Source organism: Hibiscus syriacus, unplaced genomic scaffold (assembly GCF_006381635.1).
Source record: "Hibiscus syriacus cultivar Baekdansim isolate YM2019G1 unplaced genomic scaffold, ASM638163v2 tig00009942_pilon, whole genome shotgun sequence".
NCBI lineage: Eukaryota > Viridiplantae > Streptophyta > Magnoliopsida > Malvales > Malvaceae > Hibiscus > Hibiscus syriacus.
The window spans coordinates 859,189-880,682 of record NW_024062205.1 but is presented as its reverse complement, the minus strand read 5'-3'; the positions used below and the strand labels follow the sequence as shown (position 1 = coordinate 880,682).

General features: G+C 31.4%; 2 protein-coding genes and 1 pseudogene across 2 annotated transcripts; 1 reads left to right on the top strand and 2 right to left on the bottom strand.

Annotated features, from left to right (window-relative positions):
• The first annotated feature begins 11,060 nt into the window (after nucleotides 1–11,060).
• Nucleotides 11,061–11,801, top strand: LOC120203398 (annotated as a pseudogene).
• Nucleotides 11,802–14,677: 2,876 nt separating this feature from the next.
• On the bottom strand, nucleotides 14,678–17,446 carry LOC120203447 (basic leucine zipper 23-like). Its single transcript, XM_039203742.1, has 3 exons — nucleotides 17,257–17,446; nucleotides 16,183–17,019; nucleotides 14,678–15,457 (listed from the first exon to the last, which is right to left on the bottom strand). Exons 2-3 carry the CDS (start codon nucleotides 16,961–16,963, stop codon nucleotides 15,444–15,446), a joined length of 795 nt encoding a protein of 264 aa, XP_039059673.1. The 5' UTR covers nucleotides 16,964–17,019; nucleotides 17,257–17,446; the 3' UTR covers nucleotides 14,678–15,443.
• Nucleotides 17,447–20,423: 2,977 nt separating this feature from the next.
• On the bottom strand, nucleotides 20,424–21,333 carry LOC120203446 (ubiquitin-conjugating enzyme E2 5B-like). The gene is made up of 3 exons (XM_039203741.1): nucleotides 21,135–21,333; nucleotides 20,934–21,061; nucleotides 20,424–20,853 (listed from the first exon to the last, which is right to left on the bottom strand). Exons 1-3 carry the CDS (start codon nucleotides 21,202–21,204, stop codon nucleotides 20,605–20,607), a joined length of 447 nt encoding a protein of 148 aa, XP_039059672.1. The 5' UTR covers nucleotides 21,205–21,333; the 3' UTR covers nucleotides 20,424–20,604.
• Nucleotides 21,334–21,494: the final 161 nt, after the last annotated feature.

The window sequence follows — 21,494 nt, the reverse complement described above, 5'->3', positions numbered from 1 at the left end:
AAATCAAGTTGGTGAGATTAAATTCAAGAGTCATAATTTGGGTTTGTTGACGTCCTGAGTCCGATTCTGAAGTCTGTGTTACCAAATTAGAATCCGGTAAGCTATTTTTCATTGATTAATCACCCAATTCGATCCGTTTTTCACAATTAAGCCTCGTTTTTGATGAAATTTCTATTGTTATGTATTTGAGGAATTATTGGAAGTTGAATTAAAGATCGAGGGCGTTCGAATGAAATTTATATGATCGATCAGTATGACACGAAAATCAAGGTAATACTTTACTACCTCTTTATACTTTATGGAACATGTTGATATTGGTAAATACATGAATAGGATAATATTGGTCACTTTTGTGGAGTTGAATAAATTATACACTCGATATGAATGTGGTAGAAATTATGTAACTGAATACGGATCGAATGACTAATATAAGAGATTGAGGAATTGTTAGAATTAAATTACAAGTTTGCGATTGGTGATAAAGAATCAGCCCTGGATTTGTAACTTATATTTTATATCATCAAATGTTAAATGTTAAAGGTACTTGGATGAGAAATTATGAGAATACTCTGGTATGGTAAAATTACGAAAATACTCTTATGTTGTAGGATGACAAGAATTGTCCCTCGAAGTTGGTTAATAACTCTGAAAAGACATATTGATTCGATATAATTACAGATATGCATAAGAAATGATAGTTTTGTTTAGAAAATTTGGATAACTGATTTTTAATGCCAAAAAGGGTTTGCACAAGATGCTAGAAGTTTGTTAAGGAATAATTTCAAGATCAAAGAATGTTTGAGAAAGCAATTGACCATAGGATCTTTAAATTATAATTATTTTCGTTAAGAACTAATATCGAAATTATCTGGTTAGGAAATTATGAAAATTCCCCTGAGAGGTAAAATAGTCCGAGTTGACCCTGAATGAGAAAGTACTTTGAGGATTTGTATTTAACTAGATTAAGTACAAATTTGATTTTTAAGATCCTGACTTAGTGCAGAAAATTCTTGATATTCTGTTGGTAAAAATCGGAGAAGGCACTTGACCCGAAAATATCCGAGTTACGAGTAAATACCTAAAGAACAATTTATCGGGGTGCTCTTTTATCAGAATTGTTCGAAGGGACTGAAATAGATGATAAATTGGAATTAAATACTAAGACAGGATGGAAGGAAATGATTGAAATACATCGGACCTGTAGAATTACAAGAATACCCCTGTAATGGAAATGACCCAAGAATATCACCAAGCTCAGGAATGATTGGATATCCTCGAGCTCTGAAATGAATGGAATAAAACTGACCAAAATTACCAAAATAGCCTTATGGCCTAAACTAAGTAAATATCTTGGATTAATTAAGGAATCCAAATAAGCATAGGTATTGGACTACCTTTAAAAGTAATGGAACATAATTTAAGTGAGTATATCAACTCTAAAGCTATGTCAATACCTGAATGGCATAGATATTACTGTAATACGTGTTCGTCTTCTCAAGTTTGACTCGATGATAAATTTTAGAAGTATTCAACTCAACTCAACTCAACTCTAGATCGCATTCAGTACTAAGAATTGGACGTTTGTTTGACAAATCAACCACGAAGACCAAATTGAATGGAACAGAAGTACAACATGTATATGAAATTCAGGAACGTTTGAATTACTCTGGAAATCCCGAATTAACTAGAATAGACTTGAATGCTAAATAAATTAAGTAACCTCAAGGACTGAGGATTAAATAAGTGATTTGAATGGGTCTAGAAACGTTAATGAACATACATGATGTAATGTTCTTATAGAACATGTACTACAAATCAAGCACGTTAGCATTTCATGATATCGTGGAAGCGTGAAAATGAAATAAAGAGCATTGAAATATCTGTTAGTTTCTTTAAGATTTATTTAGCGATGATTTCGAAGATTATATATGGACTAGAATTTGTGGTATTAAAGTGTAAATACCGTGTAAGGACAATGAATTGACCAGTCGATAAGCATTAATTCTGGGAGATATTCATCTGAAGTTGTTTGATAATGAAATCAATCGACATAGACTGTAAATATCCTGAATCTTCATTTCTTCCTTATCAGCCCAAGTCATATTCTGAATAACTGATGATTCCGTCAGTTTTTGAACTCTTCCTATAGTGATTCTAAATTCCAACATTCTATCAGTATACTAAGGATTTGTGTGTCTCTGTCGGTTAAGATTATCTTGTACCTCTAAATAATATCCATAAACTCTGGTGTGTTCCCTAATTACATAAATATTTTATCTGATTATCGACCTAAATTCTGTTCTTATTTCTGATCTGGATTCTGTTATGATATCTGATCTGAATTCTGTTTTGATTTCTGATATTTTCGTTTACCGACGGAGAAATGTTTAATCTGGGGGTTTATTGTTAGAGGAAGATTATCTGCAGACTCCTCGGCTTTGTGCTCATGGTCTAAATGGCATGTGCAGTTGGGTGTATGATTCTGGGGAACATATACATTTTTGATGTGAACGAATGGGGGTATATATATATATATATGTTTTAAAAGAATCTGTATCTTTTTATTGGTTTTACGGGAACACACTAGATAACCTATTCTGATCTCTTGAACCTAGAGATTCGAAATATTTCCATGAACTAAACGTTTGATATCTGTTACCACCTGAAATATCCGTATGATCTCTGCTCAGCATAAAGATCTGTAGATGTCTGAACCGACAAGGAAATATATGTTTATATGTATCTGCATGTTCTTCAGCATCATCTGGTAATTTTGTATTACTGAGCTTTCCGAAGCTCACTCTATTACTCAACATTACAAGTTAAAAGAATTGTACCAGTGCAACTATCGTCATCAGTATGGGAGTTCTTCCGGCCTTACTTCCAAAGAATGGTACATGTGATTAGGGGCATGTAATTGTATTTTGATTTATATATGAGTCTGAAAATCTATTTTATTTATGCATACTGATAAATCATTTTATAAGTTACATGTTTTAATAAAAATTTTAAATTTTCTGCCATTTTTACAGTGGGTCGCTCCGGTGGCCCTAATGTGACACTCCAGACTGGATCGAGTTATCCGCATCAGTCTGAGGGGGTTACAGATACTCGAACATTTATGACTATTTTCATTATACGGTAGAAACATTTACCGTGTACATTGTTAGTTTACCTATTACTTTAAAGTAATAGGTTTCAAAATTATAAATATCGATACATTATATATGAGTATCGATACTTGGACATTTACGCCTATTTTCATTATACCGGTAGAAACGTTTACCGTGTACATTGTTAATTTACCTATTACTTTAAAGTAATAGGTTTCAAAATTATAAGTTTCAATACTCTATATACGTGTATCGATACATTTTGCGTGCAAATTGTTTGATAAATATACTCGAATAAAAGTATACATACCTATATAAAAGTATCGATACTTTTGTGTAAAGTATGGATACTTTCGAGACGTTTTTCTTTTTTTCATTTCTTTTAGATTCCTAAAGTACTGATTCTATGGTATATATACTTATAAATGTATTGATACTTTCAACAATTCCTGTAGCACTTTATTAGTTTTGTCAAATTTCAATATGTTATATTGTCATGTATCGATACATGTGTCTAAAGTATCGATATTTTATAGGCGCTATTATTGCAATTCTTTTAAATTCCTAAAGTACCGATACTTTAGTACATATACTTATAAAAGTATCGATACAAATTTCAACCATTACGACAACTCTTTACCGAATTTGTCAAATTTAAACATGTTATATTGTCATGTATCGATACATGTGTCTAAGGTATCGATACTTTATAGCTGCTATTATTGCAATTCTTTTAAATTCCTAAAATATTGATACTTTGGTACATATACTTATAAACGTATCGATACAAATTTCAACAATTCCGATAGCTCTTTACCGTTTTTGTCAAATTAAAATCGGTTTTGCCAAATCTCAACATTTTATATTGTCATGTATTAATACATGTGTGTAAGGTATCGATACTTTATAGCCACTATTATTATAATTCTTTTAAATTCCTACAGTACCGATACTTTGGTACATATACTTATAAACGTATCGATACAAATTTCAACAATTCTGGTAGCTCTTTACCAGTTTTGTCAAATTGAAACCGGTTTTGTCAATTTCCAATCGATTTTATTAAATTCGTTACCTGTTTTGTCAAATTGAAACCGAGTTTGTCAAATTTCAATATGTTATATTGTCATATATCAATACATGTGTGTAAAATATCAATATTTTATAATTTTGTAGGCGCTATTGCAATTCTTTTAAATTACTAAAGTACCGATACTTTTATACATATATTTATAAAGGTATCGGTAATGTATACTTTTAACCGGCTTTCTTCAATTTCTTATATATGATCCCAATTTTTTTAATATTTCTTTATGTTTTTCACCTGTAACATTATTACCAATCAATATTTTTTATGGCACTTAACCGATTTTGTTAAATATCTTATTAAATTTTCGATTATACTGTTTCTTAGCTGTATATTAGTTTGCGTTATGCTATTTTCTGCCATAATAATGATGCCGATGCCACGTAGGGGACGCGCTATGCATCCACGTACACATGCAGATTTTGTGACTACACCTACTGAGTCACAGATTTAGACCGGATTCCTTTTTTTATTATACTATTTTCTTTTTTATTATAAATTTTTGGGTAACCTACAAGTTTAATATCCCAATTATAACTATTGTTCCGTTTTGGTCATCATACTTTTTTTATTTCAAAATCATACTTTACATTATGTTTTGATTTCATTTTCATCGTCTACTATTACAAAATTAGTGGTGATGCTGCCTTGACACAGTAAGGTAATACTATATCATCATTGAAAAATTTCAAAAAAAATATCACATCTACCGTTCTATTAATTTTTTAATAGTTGGTGACCAAAATAAAATTAAAACATAATATTAAATATGATTTTAAAAATAGTATAATGACCAAAACATAATAAAAAAATACTTAGGACACATGTGGTTTACTCTCCTTTTTTAGTTTTATAAGATCATATTTGCTCCGAATTTACTTAATCAATTTATAATAAATACACATACAACGTACAAGCACATTTTCTCAAACTTAAAACTTTTAAAACAATAACAAAATCATTTAAGTTGTGAATCTAATTTCTACTATGATATACATATTACATAAATATAAGTGTATTTTCGTTCGTAATAATTAGCTTATAATAATGATTTTTAGTTCTCAATATTATTAAAATAAAATAAAAATAATTATTTTTTATAGATTCGTTTAATAAATGGGGATCATATAATTATATTGTAGGATTGAATTTTTATTCTATGGTTAAATTCAGTACATATCTTTAAAAAAAATAGCATATAATTCGTATACATGCGGAAAATAAATGCTGTTAGGTCAGTTATGGGACTCTATTAAACTTAATTGCCTCAAAAATCAAAGTAAACTTGAGAACGTGTTTAATAATTAAATTGGAATTAGGCGTGGGTTTAGATTTTTAAATTGTTTATTAAAATTAAACTGTTTAATTAGATTTTATAAAATAATATTTACATGCATATTTTAAAATTATTGAGATTTTATTGTTTAATCAATAATATTTGTTATTGTTGGTATAGAATATGAAAATTGAATATAGAATTAAATTAACAATTAAAATATATTTAGGTAAAATCTACGCTTAATAAAATCTAAATCACTATAAAACTATATCCAAATTGACATCTTATTTTGCTTAACAAATTTAAAATCTAACGATCATAAGTTTAACACAAATCACCCTATAATCAGGATAATTATATCATTTAACAATGAACGCTTAATCACCGTGCTACAGTCGTTGGTGCTCAAATCCGTGACTTCTAAAAATAACAACAATTCCTTTAATTATTGAGATAAGTTTAATCGTGCACATCTAATTCACACTTAATTCAAAAAACCAAATACAAAATGTAAAATAAAATTAAAATAATATATTATACAGAATAGGTTTTGATTGAGTAGATATTTGATTTAGAAGAGAGAATCTGAAACCGACTTGAATGGCAGAGGACTAATTGTTCATGGAAATGTAGAAAGAAAAAACGGATTGATTGGCATCCAGTATATTCAAACTTCTATCCCCCTACATCATCTGTCACTCCTTGTCTCTGCTACTCCTCCACATGCACCAATGGATCCTAAATCGCGGAAAATTTGTCCAATGAAAGAGAAAACAAACAAGAAAACTCCATGAAAAAATAAAGAATACACAGTTCCCAAGGGCAAATGCAAGCACTGCTACATTTACGTGTACGTGATTGAATACTGTTGAGGCAAAATCTTTAAAATGAAAGCGTTATTTCCGTCTGCGTTCGTGAAACAACGGTGACTGATGATGCTGAGACCAATGGGGATGGCCCCTCCATGTGAAAACTGCGTGGGAATTTCAAGATCCACTCTTTAAAGCAAAGGTTATTATTAGCTTGCTAACTTCACTTCATTCACCATAAAGACAAGATGGATTCCTTTTCTTTTTGGGTGTTTTGCAAATATCCAAACCCTATTTTCTCGTATCTGATCCCTGCAGCTTCCCAACTGCCACTTCTCTTTGTTTTTATATTTGCTTAATCAATGGTGATAATCAGTAATTTAAACAGTCGTTGGTTATTGGAATGGTGTAAAAGTGTCGTTTAATATGGTTGTTGTATGATTGTAATATCTGTAATGATCATAATAATATATATTTTGGATTGGAATAGTTGTATAATAATTTTATTTTCGATTAGTTTATTATTTTATCATAAAAATGAATTATATATAAATCAGATTAGGAGCTTTTACATAAAATATCGAGTGGGGAAACTTCCTAAAGATAGGTCAAGTCAAATGCGGATGTAGGACTTCAATTTTTAAATCGTTTAAGTGAGTTAAAAATCCGATCCAGTCCAACTCGTTGTGATCCCTATTTCTACGTGCCTTACTGCATTGACTCAATTACCCCCTTTAATTTCGCATCACCATTAGCTTATCCTGCACATGAATCGGTGAATGATTTAGAAAGTTGTTCTATTAATGGTAGACTTTGAAAGAGACGAGACTGTGAGTTCGAGGAGTTGTTGGTTTAGACCATCGAGGGCTGCTGCTGCACCGAGCTGAGCCCCGTCCCCTGCTGTGACCCACCGACGCATTTAAAAGTCGTATCTTGTGAATGAGTGGCACTTTCAATGACTCTCGTCACTTCTTTTTGCCCACAATTTGAGACTAAAAAAGGCTAATAATTAGACCATTCACTGCAAAAAAAAATAAAAAAGAACGGTCCTTTTGAGGACCACACACACCCCTACTGACCATCTCATTAAATTTTAGGAAACAAATAAATGAATAAATTCAAAGGAATGGGTTGGTTTTGTAAGATATGATATCAATAACTCCTCGAATTTGTTCATATGACACCAGCATGATTCATGCATGAACCGAAGATGATGGTAACGTTTTAACCATAGGCACACATCAACACCCAATTTACCAAGTACGAACATCTAGACATTTGTTCGTACATACGTCTATTTATCTATCTAACTAACTATATATATATATATAGGAACGATTGAGAGAATCGGAATAATAATCCTTTAAAATTTTAAATTATTATGTATTTTAATATTTTATTTATATTTTTTATTGACAATAAATTTTATTCCTAAAATTTTATAAATTTATTTCTCTCTAAAATTTTAAAAGTTTACCTTTAACATAAAATTTTGAGTTTATCCTAACGTAATATGCATGTATGTAAGAGGAGGATATTAAAGATGATATCTGGGTATGGTCTAGTGTTTACACTTCACAGCAAAACCTGCTGTATTTGTTGCTTTCTTCGTATGTGTTTGTGCAGCAATCATACATGCAACCTTCCAACAATTAACCATTAACAATATATAAATATATATACTGCTACACGTGGGATCTTGTGGAACTGCACAGCAAACATATATATATATTATATATTATTTATGCAATTATCCATGTTATAGGGTACATGATATATATATATAATAATTGGAAAGACTGGATCCACAATGTACACATTTGCAGAATGAGATGCATTATTGGAAGGCTATTATTGGATATTTCGACGAAAAAAACAATTAATATTAAATTTTATGAAGTCGGAGTCTTGTGAATAAAAAAATCTATAAAAGATGTTGCAGTTGCAGATGGGGAAATCCGAAGTAAATGAGCAGCTAGCAGTTAGTTTGTTTCAACCTTATTTTGTCTGGTTTCAGTTGGGGTGGCCATGTTCATCAAGGCAATAAATAAATGAGTAGTTAGTCATGTTTGATATCTTGAAATGTCCATCTTCATCGTCATCAAGGAGGAATAGAAAGAAAAATGCGAGTCATGCAAGATGTCAGCTGGGTTTCACATGGGAAACCGACACACGCAACTCAAGTTTAGACTCCCAAGCCCCTCGGCTCTGGTCCTTTTTCAATTCTGCTCTCAACATAAAGAAAAAAGAAATTATTGGCAGGAGTGATTCTCGTGAACTTTGACTGCACTATACGTGGATGACTCGTTCTCAACCGACAATAACACTCATCTCTTTGGTTTGGTTTTTTGCTGATCTGCTTTTTTTTTTTTTGCTTTCTAGATTTGACTGCACTATACGTGGATGACTGCAGGAGTGATGAGTGCTGGTATGGGGTGGGCAAATTCGGATATCGGACAGATCTGAAAATTTGAATATTCGTAAATTTTGGATACTTAAAATAGTGATTCATATTTGATCTAAAAAATTAATTTGACAAGATAATTAATTTTAAATTTTATGATTTAGTGTAACTTATTCGATACTTCTACTATATTATATATATATATAATCACTTGTACATAATAAATAATTAAATATCCTAATTTTTATTAGGTTAGAGCTTTAATAGGTTAATGAGTTATTCATTTAATGTGCTAAAAAGTATCTAAAATCTAAAAATCCATTATATTTTCGGATTTTTGAATAATCCGAAATTAAAATTTATCTGCCGTATTTGATCAGGTTATCTAATTTTTTTTTGGATATCTAATCTGAAGTATCTGAAAATCAAAAAACAAATCGGATATCTGAATTATTTGATCGAGTCATCGAATCAACAAATCAGATCGATCGAATCAAATCTTTTTGCAAACACCTAGTGCTTAGAGGGCATTTAGCGTAAATTATCGTTACAAAAAAATAATCTTTTCCGTAATTATATTTCTATGTTTGGTTCACGAAAAAGATTATTATCATGAAATAATTTCTGATAATAGTATTTTATTTGATTAAAACAGTATAAATATTATTAACTTCAAATTCTTATGTATTAGACAATTCCCACAACTTTGGACAAGAATATCCCTAGACTAATAAATTCTTCTTATAATGATCATTCTCAATTATTATTTTTTGTACTTTACTCAAAATTATAAACATAATGATAATATACAAAGAGTTTAATTTAGTCAAATATAAATGGATTTGAGTTTTTAAAATTATTTTATATTTTTAATATTCAACATATTCATTATTAGTAATTTTATGAGGTGAAAAATAATATTATTGTAAAAACATAGTTAATATCTAGCTTGAACTTATTAAAAAAACAGGTCCTATACATTGAAAAATAATATCTTTGTCCACCCAAAACCATAATATTATTTTTATATTATATTTTATATAAATAAATATGATACTTAATAAAATTATTTAAAAATGTAAGTATAATATACTAATTATGAATTAAATGTATTTTTTTCTGAAGTTAGATAATATAACGACTAAAATATTTTCATGAATTTTCATTAAAATATTTATAATTTAATATTAAAGTTTAACTTTTTAGAAAGAAAAAAAACATATAACACAATGATAATTTGATAAAATATGTATTGAATTAATTTTATATTCTTCTAGTTAAATATTATAATTTTATATTTCTAATAAACAAATCAAATAAAATAATACAATATTCTCGTAATAAGGCAAGAAAAGATTTAGATACAAAAAAATTCTCAAAATCTCTAAACTCAGAAATGTGTCCTTTAATTGCTGCATGATCTAAAAGCATGAGTTAAAAAGGGGTAACGTATTCAAAGGAAACCAACTACCCTTTGATCAGTCAACGTGGTGCTAAATTTATAATAGAAGTACATGAATCTGTGAAGCGGTATTCCAACGAAGATCGGGCCTTATTCTACTGCTAGATGAGTGGGGTTATCTCATAGAAAAAAACCTAATTTTTTTTATTGGTGTATCGCTCGTCTTTTATTTATTTCTTATTTTTTATCTTTATTGATCGATATGGTATTAGTTTTAATGTTGGTTATTGATTATTAATATTTTTATTGTCTTTTTATTTTTTATATCATATCTCTATTTTTTTGTTTTTAATTTTTAATAAATCTACCTATATAACACGTTCTCATTTATCTTTTATGACACATTTTCTTATATTTTTATCATATTTTTCGGTTGTTTGACACTTTTTCATTTATTTTGTTCATAAGGGTTGATTTGATATTGCCACGATTTATTAAGATGCCGCTTATCTAATATCTTGTTGATCTTTCCTGTTTTATTAGACCCTCGGATTGAATTTAAATACCCGATTTGCGTTAGTAGATAGCTTTTCACGTCGCTTGAGTTTGATTTGCGATTTGTATGTGGCCTTTCAATAGCTTGACCCCTTTTGTGATTCGTTTGCTGATACGATCAGATCTGTTTGTATCTATCTTTGTTCGAGTTTCTTGGTTAGATTTTTAATCTTTCTCTGTTTGATCCTTATGTGATCTTAAGTTGCTAGTTTTGTTTCAATATTTATAGAAAATTTTCCTAATTATGTAATTAAATTAAGATTGTTATTGTAAATCTTTGTTGTAATTTGAGATATTTTATATTTAGAATAAAATTGGTTAATTCCTTAAAAAAACCTTACTAGTTAGTGACTTATATAGGGAAATTGTTTCATTAAAATTCATGGGCTATTGGATCCAACGGACAAAAGAAACATTTTTCATTCAACAGTTTGGATCTAACCAAGTGGCCGTCCATTTCTCCGTTTGACGTTGGTAATCAAATTGTCAGAGGAAAAAGTGGCCGTCCATTTTGGTGAAGTCAGACGAGGGAGAGCACAAAAATGGGTGTTCTGGATCATGTTTCTGAACTGTTTCTGTTCTCATAGCAGTTCCAAGCTCAAGAACGAACGTAAGCAGCTGCAGGTATAAAAGCTGTCTCTTTGTTAGTAGATCAAGAAATTCACTGTTTCTGTTGTGTTTTTAAGTTTTTTTGTCCCTTTCTTCCAATTTGATTAGATTTAACTGGTTTGGGTGTCGGACCGGATCTACCCATCAGCATGCTAATATTTTATGTTTTTGATGGGTTTTTCTTTGTTGATCTAAGCGACAAAACTCCATAGGGACGTTTGTGGTTATCCGTTTTTGTCCATATCAAACCGACTGTAATAATAATTTTGTTTCTCAGACGATGGTAGAGATGGACGGCGAAGGATGCGAGCGCAAAGTGAAGAAATCAGTGGAAGGGATGAAAGGTGTGACGCAAGTGGACGTGGATCGCAAGACCAGCAAGCTGACGGTGGTCGAATACGTGGAGCCATCGAAGGTGGTGGCCGACGCCGTACGTGCCGTATGACTTGGTGGCTCACCCTTATGCCCCAGGGGATTACTACAAGGCGCCGCCGGGTGGATACATTCACTACGCACAGGACTCGCAGGTATAGTTGCAAACCAGACTGGAAAACTTTTGGAGATGATCTTCGCTTGAAAACTCAGTTTAAAATTTTTAAGTTTGATTCGAATTAGAAATTATGAATTAAAACTCATAAAATCTTTAAAAAAAAACTTGAAAAAAAATTAAACAAAACTCAAAGTAGAATTTAACATTAAATATATAAAAAATTATAGTGTACTCTTTTTAAAAAATAACACATTAATGTCAATATTATTAATAATTTATTTTATAAAATAAAATTTTAATTTATTATATTTTTGATTTATTCATATGATTTTTATGTCGAATATAAAATAATTTATTTTAACTTATTAATAATTCAAATCGTATTAATTCGAATTAAATATTTATCAAAATTTGATCGAATCAATTTTAAGAATTTTCGTCTCATTTATCGTATTCATCGCAGGAGAGATATCTGTCTGATTTACCGTCCTACTCGCAAGGGACGTTTCTGGCACGTGCGAGCTCGAGTGAAGATAGATACACCACTAGGGATGGCAAACGGGTATAGTTTCGTGGATTCCGCACCGCATCCGTTCCAATTGGAGTGGGGATGAGTATAATTTTAGCGTGTAGTGGGCGAGTGTGGATTTATAAAGTGATACCCATCGTGGGTGGTGGGCGGGTAATGGGTTTGAGACATTACCCGTCCCACATCCGCCCGCCCCGCATCCGCCTGCCCCACATCCGCCCGCCCAACTAAATATCTATTAAATTTTGGACCATAATGAATTTAGGTGTAATTTTAGAGACTAATTTATAAATTTTAATATTGTATAATATATAATATATAATTTAACCAAATATTAAGGATATTTAGTCTTTAATCTGGTCTTTAATTAGGGAAATATTCGGCTCTTTAATTAAACTCATAATCTCACTAACCATGTCACTTTCCATGTTCTTTAGCCCATGCTGCCCATACAAACACAAATTAGCCGTACTATAAGCATTAATATCAAAAGAAGCAGTTTCCATGTTCTTTAACCCTTCAAAACCCATATTAGGCGCATTATGAGCATTAACATCGAAAGCAACTCAACAATCCAACTCTGCGACTACATGCTCCCTACAATCTGTCTTCATAACATTCGTAGAGCCACTCCTCTGACAAATTGAAGCATGCGCTGCTATCCCATCACGAACTGTCTGGGAACCAACTCCAACATCCCATTAGTTTGCTGTCAGGCGAGTCTAGATGGATATGTCGCTAGTGGGTAGTGGGTGTGGGGATGGATTTGAAAATGTACTTGCGTGGGCGGGTGTGGATTTGAAAATTTGTACCCATCATGGGTGGTGGGCGGGTGGTCAATTGAAAAATATTAGGTGGGTATGGGGATGGGGGAGGGGTATCCGCACCCGACCCGCCCGTTTGTCATCCCTATACACCACCACTTGTTCTATTACGTGATTCGATTGAGACAAAGAAAAAAGAGAAAATATATTTGGTTGTAAATCTTTTATTTTTGATCTAATCTATGCTTTTTACTCGACTTATTTGGGATTGGGTGTTATAAGGTTAAGTATCTAAGTACTATATAGAGAGATTGTGCAATCAAAACACAAATTTTTACTTTAAATATATTCTAATCATTACTAATAAAACTATCTCGAACTTAACTTCCAACAAGATGATCACGTGCTTTTTTTAAAAAATCAATGTACTCAATTTACAATATTATTTTCCTCTATATTCCATTTTCATATTAGAAGTTTTAATATTACGATCAGGGCTGACTTAGAAGGAGTAATCGTCCCTTATAATTTTATAACCTTTAGTTTTTTTATGTCATAAAATTTCATATTCATCGTCGATTATGATTTAAATTTTATCTTGTTCAATTTTAAAAATATAATAAGATTTTTTAATGAAAAAATAAATTAAAAAAAGAATTTCTATTGAATATAAATACTTTATGATTAATAAATTTAAAGCCGAAATTCACCGCTAATTTCATCCATCCCGTTGTACGATAATATTTTATTTAATTAAAGATATTACGTAAGTTCAACTATATAAAGCCACAGCACTTTGATTTCTTATTTTCTGTCTTGGTCTTTTTTTTTTTCTTTTATTAACATACCGCAATACCGGCTTTAGTATTGGTTGGCGTCGTCAATATCTCGTATTTTTGTTATTTTTTTTTGTTTTTAACAATTTTACTTTTATAGCACGATTTTTTTTGCTTTCATAGTACGTTTTTTCTGTTTTTTGGTAAGTTTTTATTTTCTTTTTAAATCGTTTGTCGTTTATTTTCTCTCGGGGTTGAATTTAACGTCATCATGATTAATCAAGATGGTGCTCATTTGTTATCTTATTGATTTTTCCTATTTTATACCCTCGAATTAGATTTGGATATACAACATGTGATCGTAGATAATATTCTCGTGATATTTGGCTATGATTTACGTTTTGTCAGTGATTTTCAGTATTTTAAGTTCCCTATCGTGATTCATTTTCCATAGCACCCAGATCTGTTTGTATCTACCTATTGTTCGAGTTTTTTTGATGAGTTTTGGAACTCATCTATGTTTTTTATCGACTTATTTGGGATTGAGTGTTATAAGGTTTCTTTAAGTATCTAAGTAATAAGGATGGAGTGAGAGATCATACTTATAAGAATTTCAATTTCTTATATAATTTAAATATTTATTTATATTATATTAATAATCTAATATTTACCCGATATTAACCCGAACATGATGACTAAACTTGATCTTGAATCCAAACCATACCCGACCCAAAATTTAGTTTCTGTTCAAACATCTTTGTCTGAAATCGCCAGCAATAAAGACAAGAACAAGTCAACAGTTGAAATTCAGGATCTAAGAATGCTTGAATTACCCAACCTCAAACACACACTTTCCTTTCTGTTTTCGTTCCAACTCCAGCATTGTAGCATTAGCAAGGTAGACGAGGGATAATCTCTGGGGTCCGTTATCACTTACAGACTATAATTTTCGATTGAAGGACGGCCACTTCACTCTCGAGTAGGCAACCCCACAGCTAAAGAATGCTCATATGCAAAAGGCAAACTTCCTGTGCTTTGTCAATGCCATGCAAAACCGGAATAGGAAAGGCCGAAACCAATGCAAGCTAATTCATAGCTTCCTATGCGAATCACAAAGCATGACTGCAAGGAGTGGAACTTGTAACTCACCTGGTAAGGGCTCACACTTTCGAAACATCAAAGTTATTCCATCACTTATTCTGTCGTTCAGAAATAACAGAGCTCATATACCTTAGAAAGAAGAAAAACACCACAGAGAACAGCATCATTGATAGTAATTCCCGATGAATATCATACGTTGTGAGTAAGAAGATGGGATAAGGCGTTTAATTGAGCCAAGTTTTAACTTGATGGAAACCAGACCGTCTGTCACTACTCATAAATGCTACATATTATAAAAATCCAGAAGTTTCAGCTTCCCAAGTTTGTTGGCTTTAGACCATAAACTAAAAACACCCAAAACCCACCTCTAATAACCTATAAGTAGGGTTGAAAAAACAAAAAAAGAGAGCAGAAAATGAAAAAATAAAATAAAAAAAAAAGCAATGCAACCTGACTGAAGAAGGTTATGCATCCAAAGGAAACTGCTTGTTAGAACACAAATATGTACCCTCTTCCGCATGTTCATCAACCTGTTGTAGCTGGATGACACCTCGGAATAAAATAAATGTCAGTATCATAGCCAGAGCACATTCAAAAGCAGAGTTTTACACATTGTAATATTGTATGCAGCTGTATTCATTTTTGAAACAACCATGGATCATAGTATTCCGAATATTGCAAAAACAAGTGACCTCCCTATAAGTATGGTTATAAGGACTTGGACAAGTTAGACATTCGACAACAAATATACTGTTTTTCTCTATACCATAAACATAGCCAAGTAACATGAGAGAAAGAAAAACCATAAACATAAAGAATTTTAATTTTCAACATTTTACGTGGTTATAAAACGACGACTAAATATTCAAATAATGTTTCACCACTGATGCTGGTCTCTATATCGCAAGTAAAGTGTAAACTCCAATAACAAATACGAGTTATTAATTAGAATTACTGGATGGTTGACATACTTAGAACAATCATGGACGCTTATAATAGTAGCTAGCAATAAAAGTAACGATTTCATCAAAGACACAAGAAAAACTACTTCTAGCAGACCTAATAAAGTAGAAGAAGCACAAACTGTGCCAAAAAAGCTGTAGAATTGGAATTCAAAGTCAGAAATTAGTTAATCAAATAACCATAGTCAACATGCTAGTTACAATTGACAATAAAATATCGATAAACCAAATCAGGAATTAATGTTCCATCATCCAACATAAATTATATGAAGAAATAAAGATAAAGACTCCTAAATTTATACCTTTCCTCCTTTTAGCGCTAGAAGAATTGCCATTGGACCCTGCAATTCTAACCCCACCAGTAGAAAGTTCATTTGCTCCAGAGTTCTGATTCACCAAGCACTGAATATTGTCAAAGCCGCAACCATTAAATCCTTGTCCATTCAGCGCAGCAGCTTCTCCTGTTTTATCTTCTCCTCCAGGATTAAGGCAATACATCTGATCATTGCATTGCACATTGCAGGGATTCGTCGCATAAGCACCACCAGGCACATTCATCATGTTAACATTAGTTGCTGGTTTCTGATAAGGAAATGATCCAATCTCCCCTTCGATTCTTCCTCGAATATCAACAAGTAAACACTTAAGCCTCGCGACCTCAGCCTCCAATGCAGCCTGACCTTGTAATCTCTTCACCAGCTGCTGGTTCACAGTCCTCAATCTAACAACCTCGTCCTCCAAAGAGGCAGCTCGTGCCTTAACCTTCTCCCTATACTTCCTAACAGCTTCTCGATTACCTAACGGACGTTTCTTCGATTTCTTCTCCCTAGACTCGGCCGTATCATCAACAGCAACATTATCTTCACTTGAGGCAGGCACGATTTTGGTGTGAAAATGAAAACAGGTGTGCGTATGAGAGTTATCGGGGCCGGGTGGGTTGCAAGTGTGTGTATGGGTACAGGCATGGGAATCGTTGAATAATTCATCAAAGAAACTGTCCATCGAGCAACTGCTAGGAATATCACCTATGTTATTGCCGGAAATCATTTTTTGGTTCGAAAAATCAAGCTCCCCATCGTCCATCACAATACAAATCCCACTTAAATCTAGTGAGAAGAGATCAATTCACAATTTTGAACCTGACCCAATTAATAAACCGCGCTCAATTAGCAAGTAGCAATACCAAAGAAGCAAATTAAGGTATTTAAATATTCTAACAATTCTCACATAAATGCTTACACATACAACCAAATTAAAGCAATTCAGTAACGACCTAACACTGTTTTCAAAGAAATCATTGCAGTATATGAAAAAGAAAGTTCCCAATGGAAACGGATCAGACAATTATCAACGAAAAAATAGAGGAAGAGTCTTACTCGGGAAAAAGACCACAGCAAGTGGAACAACCTGAGACGACCCGAACAAGTCGATACAACTTGAGGCTCAACGGGAAATCAAAAGTACAAATACTCGGAAAAAGGGCATCGTTATCATATATTCGACGAACAGATTTGCTGGGAAAATAAGCGGTGGCTGTTTGTTTTAGAATAAAAAGCGTATGAATTAAGAAAAGATTCTTTATATTAATTTTTTTTTAATATTGCTGAAAAGGTCAGTGAAAAATGGTAGATTGATGATTTATGGCATTTTGAAGATTCCCAAAATGGACGTACCAGAACCAAAGTGGAAAACCAAGAGCCGCTTTGGTCTTGGTTTCAGAGATTCCAAGGTGATTCAACGGCTTCACTGCAAATTAACAAAAAAATAAGGGTCAAGTCTAAAAATATAATATTTTTTAGGTTATATTTTAAGGAATAAATTATGTGTTTAGTACTTAAACTATCAAATTTTTTTTTTCGTTTTAATATCTAAATTTTTATTTTTTTAAACTATACATAATATTTAGTTTTTTGTTTCATTTTAGTATCCATTAAAAACTTGACGTTAAGTTTAAAAAAAATTAAAAGTTAAGATACTAAACAGATCAAAATTGATAGTTTAGGTACTAGACGTGTTAAGTTTTTAACGGCGGGATTCTAAAATGAAACAAAAACTAAAAGTTTGGTATGATTTTGAAAAAAATTAAAAATTTAGATACTAAAATTAATCAAAATTGATAGTTTAAGTACTAAATATATACTTTACGTTATTTTGAGAGTTAATTGTCAGATTAATTATTTTAGTTTTATGTTTAAATATTTTTATTTGATTAAGTTAATGCGATTACAATGTAGTATATGTTATAAATACTCTCAACCATTTAACAATGAACGCTCAATCACCCTTCTGGCAGTTGTTGGTGCTCGAACTCATGACCTATAGGAACAACAATTATTTTTTTAACCACTAAATTAAATTGGTTTGTGCATGTTTAAATATTTTTATTCACTTGCATTTCAATCATTTATATTATTAATATATTAAATTTTAATCATTTATATCGATTATTATATTTTATTTATTGATCTTTCAATTCATATTAGTTTGATGACGTGACACGTTTATCAAAAGTGGTTAATTTTTAATTAATCATTAAATTTTAGATAAAAAACTAATTTAACCCTAAACTTTAAGTAAAATATCAATTTGACTTTTAAATTCAATCAAAATATTTCATTATCGACCGCCACTTATCGATTTCCAGTTGTCGTTAGTTGCCATCGAGTATCATCGTCGATGAATGTGAAACCTTAAAATTTACGATTCACTTCTTTTTGATATCTTGAACGTAGATTTTCTATTATTTCATTGTAGGTATAATTGTTAGTATTTAATTTATTTATCGACCAATTCAAATCAAATATTACAAAAGGTCTATTATGGAAGGACATAATGTTAAAGTTCTGAAGCTTAACCTTACATCTTTTTAAACCAACTAATAATTAATATTACCCCGTTGTATGTTAATAAAGAATGTTAAAGTGTTTTCTAAAATTATTATGTGATTTCGTTTATTCTTAATGCACTAAAATTCATAATTTTATAATGGAGAAAATATAACATTAATCTTCGAATAATTATTTTTTGATGATTTTAATTTCGTATAACTATTGATATCTAATTTGGTATTCTAATTATTGATATGTGATTAATCTAGATTGAATAGAACAAAGGTTTACTACGACATAATCCTTCCAAGTTAAATTTATCATTTTAAATTATATGTAAATTTATAATTTTGGATTATGGGTAAAAGGGACATGAGGAAGAGGGAACCTGGGCAGGTGTCCCTAGGGATGGGTATGAGTCGGGTTAGATCGGATTTTTGGTCCACCTGATCCGAGAATAAGGAATCCTCTACCATAGATATGACCCGATCCGATATATAACATAAAAACTCGACCCGACCAAAAATAATAATAATATTATTATTTTTATTCAATAAAAACAGTTACTTAATTGAAAAAAATAATATATAGAGAGATATTATTGTAATTGTTCCTAAATATATAAGGTAAAATTATATATTTTTTCGGGTCGGGTCGGATATTTTTTACCCTAAACCCAAACCCGACCTGAACATCACATTTTAAAAATCCAACTCGACCCGAACATGATTTTTTTAATAAAAAAACCCGGACCGATCGGGTCAGAACCCATTGAGTTCAGGTCCCATGCCCACCCCTAGGTGTCTCTCCTCTCCAGGCTCAAGAACTGCCCTGATTTATCGTATATGTAATATTTGTGTTACACATGAATATGTAATATTTGTGTTACGCATGAAACTATTTTGATAATAATTAAAATTTTAAGATAAAAATCAAATACAGAAATTATAAGTTTTAAAATGATTTCTTTAATTAACCTGTGCTTATTTTCTAATTGAAATATGGCTGTGTTTCTTAAATTAATATAGATAATTTCATATTTTTTTTGCTCATGATGATTCAAATTTCCAAACATTTATTTTTTTACAATTCTCCGGATTTTGGCAAATCTCAAAGATTTACTGTAGATTATCGATCAATTTATTTATTAAATACTTAACAGTTATGGTGGGAATATCATATCAATTTCTACATCATTTACAATTACAATGTGATGTACTTCTTATAAGATATTTTTTTGTCAAAAGATAAATTATAATAATTTAATTTGTAAATAATTTTAAATATTTGATATTTTTTACAGTTTTAGATTAAATTTGAATTAATTATTTGATTAATAAAAAATAGATTGAATTGAATAAAAATAAATAAATAAAATTATTTCTATTGATTTTGACTATGACTGATCAGATGAAGAATGTCTGACATAATTTTTATTTTAATTTATCAATAATTACATGTTTAAAAGAATTCAAACTCTACCTTATATGAAGGTGTACATGATTTTGATCATAATTTACAAGAATATTATGATTTTGGTCATAATTTACAAGAATATTATGATTTTGATCATAATTTACAAGATATCACATTATTCGAAGACGATGTTGTCGAATGAGCCTTTATAATCACATGCAAAAAATAAGATTATTTATAATATAAAATAATAAATTTTATCATAGGAACAATTCATCCGGTTCAATTTATTACATCGATAATGCCAGAATTCAAACTTTAGATGATATTTAAGATTTGTGTATACGAGTATTTTGATAAGCACAGAACATCACCTAAATGAATAAGATAAAAAGCTCAGAAATGACTTGCGTTTTATTCTAACCAGAGGGGCTTATGTTATATTATCAGAACTTGGTTTCGTTAATGGCACCTACTTATTCACCCCATGGCATATTTCTGGGTCCAGCTCCGAGCTGTCCATTCATACTTGCACTTGTCGGTTTTGAACATCCGAGCAATCTCCGGTACCAGCGGATCGTCCGGGTTTGGGTCCGTTAGCAGTGAACATATGGACAGTAAAACCTTAGAGATGGTGAGCGCAGGACTCCATTGTTCTTTGAGTATGTCTAAGCAGATATTGCCATTGCTGTTGATGTTCGGGTGGAAAACCTTGGTCTTGAAGGCAACCTGAATAATAGACCCGGATTTGATCATCGAAAGTCAATAACTTGGACTTGTTCGATTCAAGTACTAGAAATCGATGGTACCTTGGGAGGTTTAAAAGGATAATCAGGAGGGAAATGGATGGTCACGAGGAAAACACCACCGGCATACGGACTATCATTCGGACCCATGATGGTTGCTTGCCAATGGAACATATTCTCACCCACAGGACCTGCACACAACTAGTAATTTATCATGCAAACAAAGAATGTGCAGATATCGGATTTTGGTTTTATAACTCCAACCTGCGCTACACGAAGCTGGTGGATCCCTCTGCAAGTCCTTCAGCTCCTTCAGTATCCTTTTCGAGGCCATTAAGAAACGATAACTCAAGACAGGGAGAACGAAAACTGTAATGGAGGACAATGGCTTCTTTGGAGAACTTCAGGAGAGGGAAGATAGCTTATTTAATGGAGGAATTGCAAAGTGCTGGGAAAAAGAGGTGTGAAAATAGGTCCACCAATTCTTCCCATTTTGATCAAAGTGGGCACAGTACATATTCCATTGAAAAAAGGTTGGTATTCTATGGGCGTGGGAGTTGATATTGACCATCAGATGCTTAAAGCCACAAACAATGAATGGAGAAGATATTGTTGGCATCTCGT